Below are 12,796 nucleotides of genomic sequence, written 5' to 3' on the forward strand. Positions count from 1 at the left end.
TTAAATCCTCCCCGCCCCCCCCCCCTTCCGTCTTGCACAGTTCTACCGGCTCCTCTCCTGGACTGAAACGGCTTCCTCTGATTTCACTGCACACTGTGAGCTTCTCGCCCTATGCATTAGAAGCTGCAGGAAGTCAGATGGAGCCCCGCCTCATTTCCTGGCTGGAGGACGTCCAGCTGTTGTGGAACTACAAGTCCCATAATGCCTCTGCTTTTGAGAACCATGCTTGTAACTGTCAGCCTTGCAAAGCATCATGGGACTTGTAGTTCTGCAGCTGAAGGGTCACAGGTTGGGCATCCTGACTGTCCCTGGCCCCGCCCCTTTCAGTCATTGGATTTCATTTCAGTTGCGGCTCAGCGTCACCTGTGGGCGTTACCTATGCAAATACAGCCTGCCTAGGAACTCCCACTCCTCCAGACTGACACCCCTTCCTCCAAGGTATTTTGATATTTGCATAACTCCTCCCAAAGGCCCACCCACTGCTTGCATCAGAGTTGAGGAGTACTGAGGCAGGCCGTGATTGGCCGCCATTGCACAGAACAGAGAGACCCAGTGATGACATCACAGCAACTAAAATAAATATGTAATGAAAATGGAAAGACTTTATTAAAAAAATTCATTAGTTTGTTGATGGGGGAGGGGGAGGCAGGGAAGGTGAAATATAAGCAGATCAAACTGCAGCTTTAAACTTCTTCCTGGGCTCTTTTTTTTTATTTGTAGACATTTGAAGCCTTCACAAAAATCTTGGAAGAGCTCCCGGAGGAAGATCACGTCGGCATTTTAAAATTTAACGAAGACGTTTCAAAATGGAAGAATAATCTGGTGAAAGCCGCGCCGGATAATATCAAAAGTGCCAAGGAATTTGTTGCACAGATCACGGCGAGAGGGGGTACGATATGGAGGGGGGTCTGACACCTCGGGCAATGATACATTGTATTCATATATTGGTCTGATAATAATATACAGTGTATCCAGGGGGCAGGGCTGGTGAGGGTGACACCTCAGGGGAGGATACATTGTAATCATATATTAGTCTGATAATATTATACGGTGTATAAGGTGGTGGGGGGTGGGGATGTGTGACACCTCGGAGGAGGATACATTGAATTTATACGGTGTATCCGGGGGGCGGGGCTTTTGGGGGTGACACCTCAGAAAAGGATACATTTTAATCATCTATTAATCTGATATTATTATACGGTGTATCCAGGGGGGCGGGATACATTGTAACACTCTCTATAGTCGGATATTATTATTCGGTGTATACAGGGTGAGGGGGGGATGTGTGACACCTCGGGGGAGGATACATTGTAACACTCTCTATAGTCGGATATTATTATTCGGTGTATACAGGGTGAGGGGGGGATGTGTGACACCTCGGGGGAGGATACATTGTAACACTCTCTATAGTCGGATATTATTATATGGTGTATACAGGGTGGGGGGGGATGTGTGACACCTCGGGGGAGGATACATTGTAACACTCTCTATAGTCGGATATTATTATATGGTGTATACAGGGTGGGGGGGGGATGTGTGACACCTCGGGGGAGGATACATTGTAACACTCTCGATAGTCGGATATTATTATTCGGTGTATACAGGGGGGGGATGTGTGACACCTCGGGGGAGGATACAATGTAACACTCTCTATAGTCGGATATTATTATTCGGTGTATACAGGGGGGGGATGTGTGACACCTCGGGGGAGGATACAATGTAACACTCTCTATAGTCGGATATTATTATTCGGTGTATACAGGGTGAGGGGGGGATGTGTGACACCTCGGGGGAGGATACATTGTAACACTCTCTATAGTCGGATATTATTATATGGTGTATACAGGGTGGGGGGGGGGGATGTGTGACACCTCGGGGGAGGATACATTGTAACACTCTCGATAGTCGGATATTATTATTCGGTGTATACAGGGGGGGGATGTGTGACACCTCGGGGGAGGATACATTGTAACACTCTCTATAGTCGTATATTATTATTCGGTGTATACAGGGTGGGGGGTGATGGTTGACACCTCGGGGGAGGATACATTGTAACACTCTCTATAGTAGGATATTATTATTTGGTGTATACAGGGGGGATGTGTGACACCTCGGGGGAGGATACATTGTAACACTCTCTATAGTCGGATATTATTATTCGGTGTATAGAGGGGGGATGTGTGACACCTCGGGGGAGGATACATTGTAACACTCTCTATAGTCGAATATTATTATTCGGTGTATCTCGGTTCTCTTTCAGGCACGAATATCAATGCGGCTTTAGTAGCTGCTGCTGAAATGCTGAGAAATGAGCGAACAAGCAAAGCGCTCCCTGAGATCAGCACCTCAATCATCATCTTCCTGTCTGATGGGGACCCCACCTCTGGTAAGAAGCCCTGAATTATGGCGCCCCCCCATGACCTGACATCTAAACCTAAAGGACAGAAATGTCACATTATGCAGCTTATCAGTCCTTCAATGTGGCGGCTGCATTAGTTTTCTTTCTTTATTATAACCTGGTGATCCTGCCAGTAACACACTTCCTGTCCCAGGGTGACAACACTCACTCACCGTGCTGTATCTATGGAGGAGCAAACTTGTCACCCTAAGGCAAGGACTACAGTCCACCTCCCTCTCCTATCTTCATAAAATGGGGGGGGAAGGTGTTCCGTAGTTCAGAGAAGTAAGCTGGGCAGGGCTGATGTCACTGCAGAGTACACAGGCGGTTAGCTTGAGCTGGATTTCTGGCAGGATCTGATGGTACCTGGTTATATCTCAATTTAGTCTCCACCCCTTTTTGTATGCAAACTCCACCCATTAGGGTTCATGTCATTGGGGACTCCTATTGCTTCCTTGCATTTGACAACCAATGGAGGGAAACAAGCCCCATTAACATGAGCCCTTACCCCTCCAACCATATCTCTCTGACCAATAGAAAGCTGAGCACTGAAGTGGGCGGTTTGGGAGCTGGAGAGTTGGTCCCGTTATAGCAGGGAAGGGTTCTTAAACTTTCTAAGCAAAGGGCAATTTTACTGTCCTTCAGGCATAAGGGGGGCCGGACTGTGGGCAGTGGAAGTAAACCATGTTCCATGATTTACTCCCACGGGAGGAATAGTGCCCCATCATTGGTATCAGTGGGAGGAATAGTGCCCCATCATTGGTATCAGTGGGAGGAATAGTATCCCATCATTGGTATCAGTGGGAGGAATAGTGCCCCATCATTGGTATCAGTGGGAGGAATAGTGCCCCATCATTGGTATCAGTGGGAGGATTAGTGCCCCATCATTGGTGTCAGTGGGAGGAATAGTGCCCCATCATTGGTGTCAGTGGGAGGAATAGCGCCCCATAATTGGTATCAGTGGGAGGAATAGTGCCCCATCATTGGTATCAGTGGGAGGATTAGTGCCCCATCATTGGTGTCAGTGGGAGGAATAGTGCCCCATCATTGGTATCAGTGGGAGGAATAGCGCCCCATAATTGGTATCAGTGGGAGGAATAGTGCCCCATCATTGGAATCTGTGGGAGGAATAGTGCCCCATCATTGGTATCAGTTTGAAGAATAGTGCCCCATCATTGGTGTCAGTGGAAGGAATAGTGCCCCATCATTGGTGTCAGTGGGAGGAATAGTGCCCCATCATTGGTGTCAGTGGGAGGAATAGTGCCCCAGGGGCCGGATACAGGCAAGAAAAGGCTCACATCTGTCCCCTGGCCGCAGTTTGGAGACCACTGCCGCGTAGTATATGGAGGAACTTCTTGGTACCTACCTTTACATCAATCACAGTGACAGGTGTACTTTCAAGGGTTAATTAAGGGGTATGTAGTGAAGAAGAGGTCCCACATGACTGCAATCCACTAATGAAGTATGTGGCAGTCATGTTCCCCATGACTAAGCTCTGGGGGAAGGGAGCGGAGCGAAATGCGTTGGAGGCGTGGCCTGGCCCCTGATCTTTGCAGCGATGTGCGGCTTGAGGGACCTCTCCTTCACTCCACGCTGATGTTTGGAGCCGAGACTCGCTCCATTCCCATTCCTAATATTTTCATTCCTATAATCATTAGCTCCATCTAGTGGCCATAATGCAGTACCTTCCTGAAATACCTTAATCAGGAAAATACCACATTATGACCACTAGATGGAGCTAAAAACAATATTATACACAATATGGGGGTTACTTGTGAATGCTGGAGACATTCCAACAACAATTATTTTAATAAAAAGACGCTGAGGGACCAGAAGGGTGACCAATGGCACATGATACAATGTAATAGAAGCACGGGGGGGGGTGGAGGTTCAAGATTCTACCAATGACAGTGGCCAGCCAATCATGTGCTAGGAGGAGGGAGGAGCTCTTTTCACAGGTTACATGCCAGCAGAAATGTAGCTCATTATACAGGAAAATGAAACATTTCTTAACTCTGGGTTATTTTTTTCTCCCAGGAGTCATAGATCTGGACACGATAATGAGGAACGTGAAGAGCGCCACGGAGGGCGTGGCCACGCTGTACAGTCTGGGGTTCGGTTGGGATGTGGATTACGGCTTTTTGGAGAAGATGTCATTGCAGAACGGAGGTCTAGCAAGGCGGATCTACGAGGACTCTGACTCCGCCCTACAGCTGCAGGTGAAGCCGCGTGAAACGAATATATACAAATATGGAATATATGGAACACGGCGCTAACCCAAATCGACCCAAAACTAAAATCTGCAGCTAGAAAGTGAGATACACACCATAAACAATAAGAACAATAAAGCTGCGCTTAAATAACAGAAATACCTAAAGCAATGATAACGTGAAGTATTGTGAAGAAGTCCGTGAATATAATAGCCAAATGAGTGTGATGAAAAATAAACAGTATAATGTGAAAAAGTCTGTGATATCAGATAATCAGATGAGTGACATCCTAGGAAAAAGGTCAATCCACAACTTCACCAAGAAGCACCAATGGACTAGTGTACCTCCTCCGTATAAATTACAAGATTACCAGATAGCAAGCTTAAGGAAGCCTGTGGCTACAACCCAGCCAGGGTCCTTCATTCAAGGCAGCAGCGACAGCACCTGGACAAACCACCACAAGCCTCCAGGTAGATGTGGGTGGATACTTGAGCCACAATGGTATCGGTCAGCCACCAAAAAAATGAAGAGGGACTCACATAGTGTAACCCGTACAATAATCAGTTTATTTAAGTAAAAAAATCTATGAACTTACATGGTAAAAGAAGATTAAAATGTAAAGCCGGCCAGTAAAACCGGTCGGTAAACAGGCGAACACCCATCCACTGCAGAGATGACGTCAGCACGTCCAACCTTCCGACGTGCGTTTCGTCATATAACGACGTCGTCTGGGGCACGGGCGACGCACTGACGTATCGCGGTATATAAGGAGGCAGGGAACCAAGCCTCGTTCTGAGTCATGGGATGGAACCACCTAACTTCCGCATGGAGGTCTGGAGCCCGGATCCGCCCTGTTAAAAATCGGCAAAAATTGTATTGTGATCAGCTAAAAATAACAATCATTTCATCTAAAAGTGATTCTTATTCTAAGAGGACAGGAACTTTCTATAATTAAATGTACTAATTGGGCAGTGGTAAGCCTCTCTATAAAACAAACTGGAAATCAAATCCCAACCAATAGGTAATAAATACCAACACCTCAACGGGCCAGATACCCAGGAGGGAGGGTCGATTATCATGATCAGCTAGATAATGGCAACAGTTTTAGAGGTGCCACTCGGGCAGAAGCCAGATACAAATATTTGGTTAAAAAACAAATCGCTATCTGTATTATACATTAGCACCTATAATAGGGAAATATGTAAAAAATTGAAAAATTAATTTTAATTTAATGAAAAGTGGAAAATGGAATTAATGGTATGTCCTCTTTAATAAATAAAGGAGGAGATATCATACCTGAATAATAAAGGGTCCAGTGGGGCAATGGAAGAACCTCCCAAAGCAGAATATAACTGTATGCTCACACTGGACAAAATAATCCCCAATATGTTAAGGGAAAACCCGCTAACCCCAACAAGGGGAATTAGAAATGCCCCCCCCCAAAAGGCGTCTCCACCACAGACTCACAACGAGTTTACACCAGTGAATCCAAAAATAAAACATAAAATCAAGTCATGCTTAAGAATTGTCTATAAAGGCATTCAAGTCCACGTCCACATTCAACCCGAATGGGACGTAGCATTTAATTTTGTGAATCCAAGACATTTCAAGTCTTGAAATACTTCTGACCAGAGAACTGCCTCTCCATGATGGGCGATATTTATCTTTACCCATAAAAATGGTCCTGGAAGGGTCCTTATTGTGGACCAAAAGGTAGTGTTTAGACACTGAGTGTTTCAGAAAGCCACTCTTAATATTCGTAATATGCTCATTAAGTCTCACAGAGAGGGGGCGCTTTTTCTGGCCCACATACTGGAGCCCGCAAGGGCACTGGATCAAATAAACAACCCCCTCTGTGCAACACGTAATGAATGGTTCAATTTCATGTTCTCTTGAGGTACTAGTCGAAGAAAACCTATGTGTATGTCTTTGGGTGCAGCCATTGAGGGAGCACACATGACACCTCCTGCATTCATAAACTCTAACGGCCTTAATAATGGGAGGGTCCAAGACGTTCGGTGCCACTCTATTACGAAGAGAGGAAGCTCCTTTATACACCATTTGTGGTCTATTAGGGAGAACTGTTCGTAGAACCTGGTCATTGTTGATAATATGCCAATGTTTATTTATCAAATTCTTAATGCTTTTATGCTGAACAGAGTAAGCAGTGATGAAGGGAACCTGGGAGACCTGATTTTCACGTGGTGGTTTGACTCTCAAAAGATCTTGCCTCTCTAAAAGGTTAATCTCTTCCACGACAGTACTTAAAGAATCTCTATTATATATCCCTTCTCCTCAAATCTTTGGGTTAGGACAGCTGCCTGAGTCAAAAATTCCTCATTGTTCCTACAGTTGCGCTTTAAGCACATGTATTGGCTTTTTGGAACAGGCTTCAGCCACGGCTTGTGGGCGCAGCTGTCCACAGGAATATAAGAGTTCCTGTCCATGTTCTTAAAGTGAGTGGAAGTAACAAACTGACCCTCAGATATTGTGATATTGAGATCCAAAAAATTGATGGTTGATTGACTTGCCACAATGCTCAAATGGATACCCCTAGAATTGGTATTAAGGTATTCCATAAAGAGCTTGAGGTTGTCACAACCACCATTCCAAAGGAGGAGGATGTCGTCAATGTACCTCGCCCACAGCGCGAGCTGGGGTCTCTGGCAAACATGGAAGACGTCCTCCTCCCATAAGGCCATAAACAAATTGGCCAAACTGGGGGCATATTTAGAATTGTACCTCCAACCAGAAATAGTTATGCGATGGCGCATATTCTAATAGTTCCATGATGAAAAGGATCTGTTCATCAAGTAAACCTGAATCACGTCTAAGATAGTATTCTACGGCAAAGAGGCCTAAGTTATGCGGTATAATTGTATGCAGCAGTAACAAGCCACATACCCTCTGTGGGCTTGTGGCTAAACAAAAGAGTGATCACATGTCTAGAGTCTCTAATATGTGAGGGCATTTTAGACACCAGGGGTTGCAAGTAGAAATCAATATACCTGACCACCCGGGATGTGACAGAATCAATCCCACTCACTATTGGACGTCCCGGGGGGCAGGTAAGATGCTTGTCTATCTTGGGTAGATAATAAATGACTGGTTTATTAAGGAGGACATACCATTAATTCCATTTTCCACTTTTCATTAAATTAAAATTAATTTTTCCAATTTTTACATATTCCCCTATTATTGGTGTTAATGTTTAATACAGATAGTGATTTGGTTTTTAACCAAATATTTGTATCTGGCTTCTGCCCGAGTGGCACCTCTAAAACGGTTGCCATTATCTAGCTGATCATGATAATTGACCCTCCCTCCTGGGTATCTGACCCGTTGAGGTGTTGGTATTTATTACCTATTGGCTGGGATTTGATTTCCAGTTTGTTTTATAGAGAGGCTTACCACTGCCCAATTAATCTGGCTGATACCAGATTAGTATATTTAATTATAGAAAGTTCCTGTCCTCTTAGAATAAGAATCACTTTTAGATGATATGATTGTTATTTTTAGCTGATTACAATACAATTTTTGCCAATTTTTAACATGGCGGATCCGGGCTCCAGACCTCCATGCGGAAGTTAGGTGGTTCCATCCCATGACTTAGAACGAGGCTTGGTTCCCTGCTTCCTTATATAACACGCTATGTCAGTGCGTCGCCCGTGCCCCAGACGACATCATTATATGACGAAACGCGTGTTGGGAGGTTGGACATGCTGACGTCATTGCGCATCTCTGCAGTGGACGAGTTTTACATTTTATTCTTCTTTTACCATGTAAGTGCATAGATTTTTTACTTAAATAAACTGATTATTATACGGGTTACACTATGTGAGTTCCCCTTCATTTTTTGGTGGCTGACCGATACCGTTGTGGCTCAAGTATCCACCCACATCTACCTGGAGGCTTGTTGTGGTTTGTCCATCTGCTGTACCCGGAGGTGCTGTCGCTGCTGCCTTGGATGAAGGACCCTGGCTGGGTTGTAGCCACAGGCTTCCTTAAGCTTGCTATCTGGTAAGCTTGTAATTTATACGGTGGAGGTACACTAGTCCATTGGTGCTTCTTGGTGAAGTTGTGGATTGACCTTTTTCCTAGAATGTTACTCATCTGATATCACAGACTTTTTTCACATTATACTGTTTATTTTTCATCACATTCATTTGGCTATTATATTCACGGACTTCTTCACAATACTTCACGTTATCATTGCCTTAGGTATTTATGTTATTTAACTACAGCTTAATTACATGTTATTTAACTACAGCTGTCAGTAGGGCAATGGACGGTGTCAGTAGAGCAGTGGACGGTGTCAGTAGGGCAGAGGACGGTGTCAGTAGGGCAGAGGACGGTGTCAGTAGGGCAGTGGACGGTGTCAGTAGAGCAGTGGATGGTGTCAGTAGGGCAGTGGACAGTGTCAGTAGAGCAGTGGACGGTGTCAGTAGGGCAGTGGACGGTGTCAGTAGAGCAGTGGACGGTGTCAGTAGAGCAGTGGACGGTGTCAGTAGAGCAGTGGACAGTGTCAGTAGAGCAGTGGATGGAGTCAGTAGGGCAGTGGACGGTGTCAGTAGAGCAGTGGATGGTGTCAGTAGAGCAGTGGATGGAGTCAGTAGGGCAGAGGACGGTGTCAGTAGAGCAGTGGACAGTGTCAGTAGAGCAGTGGACGGTGTCAGTAGAGCAGTGGACGGTGTCAGTAGAGCAGTGGTCGGTGTCAGTAGAGCAGTGGATGGTGTCAGTAGAGCAGTGGACGGTGTCAGTAGAGCAGTGGACGGTGTCAGTTGAGCAGTGGATGGTGTCAGTAGAGCAGTGGACGGTGTCAGTAGGGCAGTGGACGGTGTCAGTTGAGCAGTGGTCGGTGTCAGTAGAGCAGTGGATGGTGTCAGCAGAGCAGTGGACGGTGTCAGTAGGGCAGTGGTCGGTGTCAGTAGAGCAGTGGACGGTGTCAGTAGAGCAGTGGACGGTGTCAGTAGAGCAGTGGACGGTGTCAGTTGAGCAGTGGTCGGTGTCAGTAGAGCAGTGGTCGGTGTCAGTAGAGCAGTGGTCAGTGTCAGTAGAGCAGTGGACGGTGTCAGTAGGGCAGTGGATGGTGTCAGTAGGGCAGTGGACGGTGTCAGTAGAGCAGGGGACGGTGTCAGTAGAGCAGTGGACGGTGTCAGTAGGGCAGTGGTCGGTGTCAGTAGAGCAGTGGACGGTGTCAGTAGAGCAGTGGTCGCTGTCAGTAGAGCAGTGGACGGTGTCAGTAGAGCAGTGGTCGGTGTCAGTAGAGCAGTGGACGGTGTCAGTAGAGCAGTGGTCGGTGTCAGTAGAGCAGTGGATGGTGTCAGTAGAGCAGTGGACGGTGTCAGTAGAGCAGTGGTCGGTGTCAGTAGAGCAGTGGACGGTGTCAGTAGAGCAGTGGTCGGTGTCAGTAGAGCAGTGGATGGTGTCAGTAGAGCAGTGGACGATGTTAGTAAAGCAGTGGACGGTGTGATCTGTCACAAAACAAGGATTTTTGCCTGGCCCATGCCTTTGGACTGAGTTGACTAATGCAGCCCAAAGCATGTGGTGTGATCCAGTCTTAAATCTTCCCTGCTCCATCGAGAACAAAATACAAAGACCAATGATTGAGTTTAGGATGGTTTTCATCTTTTTGCAGAATTTCTACAAAGAAGTGGCGTTCCCGGTCCTCCTGGATGTCTCCGTACAATATCCCGATCTCCAAGTGAATGATTTAACCCAGAACAGCTTCAATCATTACTACCAGGACTCTGAGCTGATTGTGGCCGGACACATCGATAATAATGACATCCACGTCCTGACGGCGCAAGTGACGGCTCAAGGCGTGAGTAGAGCGGATGGTCAGAGATGCCTCCTTTGTTCACCTTCACTTACAGTGATGTAGAAGATTTTGGGGTCTGTTCATTAAAGGGGTTTGGTCTTTTCCAGAAAACAATGGATGACAATTTTGTATTAACTCCTAAGCCATCCCGTGGAATCTATTTGGTTGTAGAGAATATCTGAGAAGGTCATACATGACTATTGAATAAAATTTGCCGCCACAGTCTGACATCTTGGCCTTCTGTCCTCCTGATGCTGTGTCCAGGGCTATGTCCCAGGATCACAGCGTCAACCTAATTAAAATTACTGCACATGCTCAGAGACTCAAAAAGGCATTCATTGCAGGTGATCCACTCAGGTCATGAGTGGGCGGTCCCTGAATATTGGATGCCAGGTCTGGGTGAGACCATCTGTCATGGTCAGGGGTCAGGCTTGGAGACTAGTAGCTATAGCAGTAGAAAGGCTTTTACCGACCAGCTGGATAAGAATATAAGTAGGTCACCCTGGAGGATGACGGGGGGGTCACCCGAAGTGCGGGGTCTAAGCACTACTAACTGGTATTCACCAGAGCTCCTGATGGTGGGGATGGGCTTTGCTGCGTGTTAGTATCAGGTCGCGGTCCTCAGGATCGCCTCACCAGGAGGTGAGCAAGCCATGGTCCAGTAGCAGATACAGCAGGTGGAGGTCAAGCAGAACTGTAGTCAGTAAAGAAGCCAAAGGTCAGTAACAAGTGAATGCAGGTTGGGATCAATCGGAAGCGTGGTCGAGGAACAAGCCAAGCATCGTTAACGAGTGGCAGTGAAGATACAGATGGCAGAAAGAGCGACATATTGACTGGAGAGAGCAAAATAATCTGCCAAACAGGAAGTGCAATGGCATGGCTTAAATAAGAAGTTCACGGGAGGGACAAAGAGTTCAAGGTTCACCAGAAACAAGGTTCAAGGAAAGATTGTCCAAGGTACTGTCCAGGGAGTTTTCCAGCATCTCAGGTGGCTCATCTAGACAAAATACTGCCAGACACAGCAGAGGTTGCAGGTTCAGATCCAGGTCCTGACCCCATCCTGTAGCTTGGGCGTAATGGGTGGTCCCCACACATTTAGAGGTGGGGTCTGGACGAGACAACCTGTAAAATCGGTGTGACTTGGGAGCATCCACCTGGCAAGTGGATGGACAAAATGATGACCATGGCCAGAGTTAACAATGTATTGGGATCTTCTCTTTAGAAAGAAGCCAAAAACTTTCCCCTGCCAGCAATCTGCAGAAAATGATCCTTGATCTCTGTGTGGAAGCAGTATTCTCTGGGCAGAGGTCTGACATGCCCCCTGCTGATTTCTCCAATCAGCAGGAAGAAAGAGCTTGCTTGCAAAACTCTAGGTCTATCTCAGCAGGGGGCGTCACATATCTGCATAGAGACCGCTGCTTCCACACAGGGGGGCAAGAGTCCCTTTCTGCAGTATGCTGGCAGGTGTCAGAAAATGCAGCTCCTCATGGGTGGGATCACTCAAAACTCCATTGTGGGCAGGGAGAGAGGCAGGAACTATGGCGGGCTGATTCCTCCTCTGAAATCCCCAGTAGATATGGGAAGCTTGTGAGAGAGCCAGAGCCCAGCAGGCTCCACCTGTAAAATACATACACATAGTTTAGGATGGAGTGGTCCTTTAAGTCTGTCTGTGGGGTTGTGAATGGCTTTGATGTGGACTCTTTTTGCGCAGGCGTCCGAGCAGTTTTCTATGAAAGTAGAAACCAATATAAAGGAGGACGATGTGATTGCCACAGAACAGCGCTATGCTTTTGGGGATTTCACCGAGAGACTGTGGGCCTACCTGACCATCGAGCAGCTGCTGACCAAACAGTAAGTTATCTCACCGCAACACTAGAACCGGCACCTCAGGTCGTTTCTGAATAAAAAATCACTTTTATATTTCTCTTCAGAATATCGGCAGAGGGAGCAGAGAAGAGGAACATAACAGAGGAAGCTCTGAAGCTGTGTCTGAAATACGGCTTTGTGACTCCACTCACCTCCATGGTTATCACCACCCCAGAGGATGACAATGACGGGAGGAAAGTTGTGGCCAATAAACCAAAAGAGGATGGTGAGATATTAATACGTGTCCGGCAATGATTCATATGGCTGATGAGGAAGGCTGTGCATGGTCTGAGCCTCACCCGGGTATTGCAAGCGATCCGTGAATTAGGTTGTTTAGGTTGGACACCCTTCATTTTTTTTTTTTGATACATGGTACATATGAACAAATATATCTTTGGTAGAGCAGAATTTGTTGAATTATTAAACTGTGTGAGCCATTTGTCTATGGTAGGACGCCCCCAAACCACACCCCTAATATCATCTCATTAGTTGGAGCACCTA

At 46.5% G+C, this 12,796-nt stretch overlaps 1 protein-coding gene across 5 annotated transcripts in view; it reads left to right on the forward strand.

Annotated features, from left to right (window-relative positions):
• Positions 1-12,796, forward strand: part of LOC141102630 (inter-alpha-trypsin inhibitor heavy chain H3-like) — a 53,396-nt gene that overhangs the window by 13,041 nt on the left and 27,559 nt on the right. For all 5 annotated transcript variants that reach the window (XM_073591544.1, XM_073591542.1, XM_073591543.1 and 2 more), the window contains exons 8-13: positions 721-889; positions 2,261-2,386; positions 4,436-4,617; positions 10,247-10,432; positions 12,141-12,280; positions 12,361-12,521. In XM_073591544.1, the coding sequence (XP_073447645.1) occupies positions 721-889; positions 2,261-2,386; positions 4,436-4,617; positions 10,247-10,432; positions 12,141-12,280; positions 12,361-12,521 (964 nt within the window). The remainder of the gene's footprint in view (positions 1-720; positions 890-2,260; positions 2,387-4,435; positions 4,618-10,246; positions 10,433-12,140; positions 12,281-12,360; positions 12,522-12,796) is intronic.

The sequence above is a fragment of the Aquarana catesbeiana genome, linkage group LG07 (assembly GCF_042186555.1).
Source record: "Aquarana catesbeiana isolate 2022-GZ linkage group LG07, ASM4218655v1, whole genome shotgun sequence".
Lineage (NCBI taxonomy): Eukaryota > Metazoa > Chordata > Amphibia > Anura > Ranidae > Aquarana > Aquarana catesbeiana.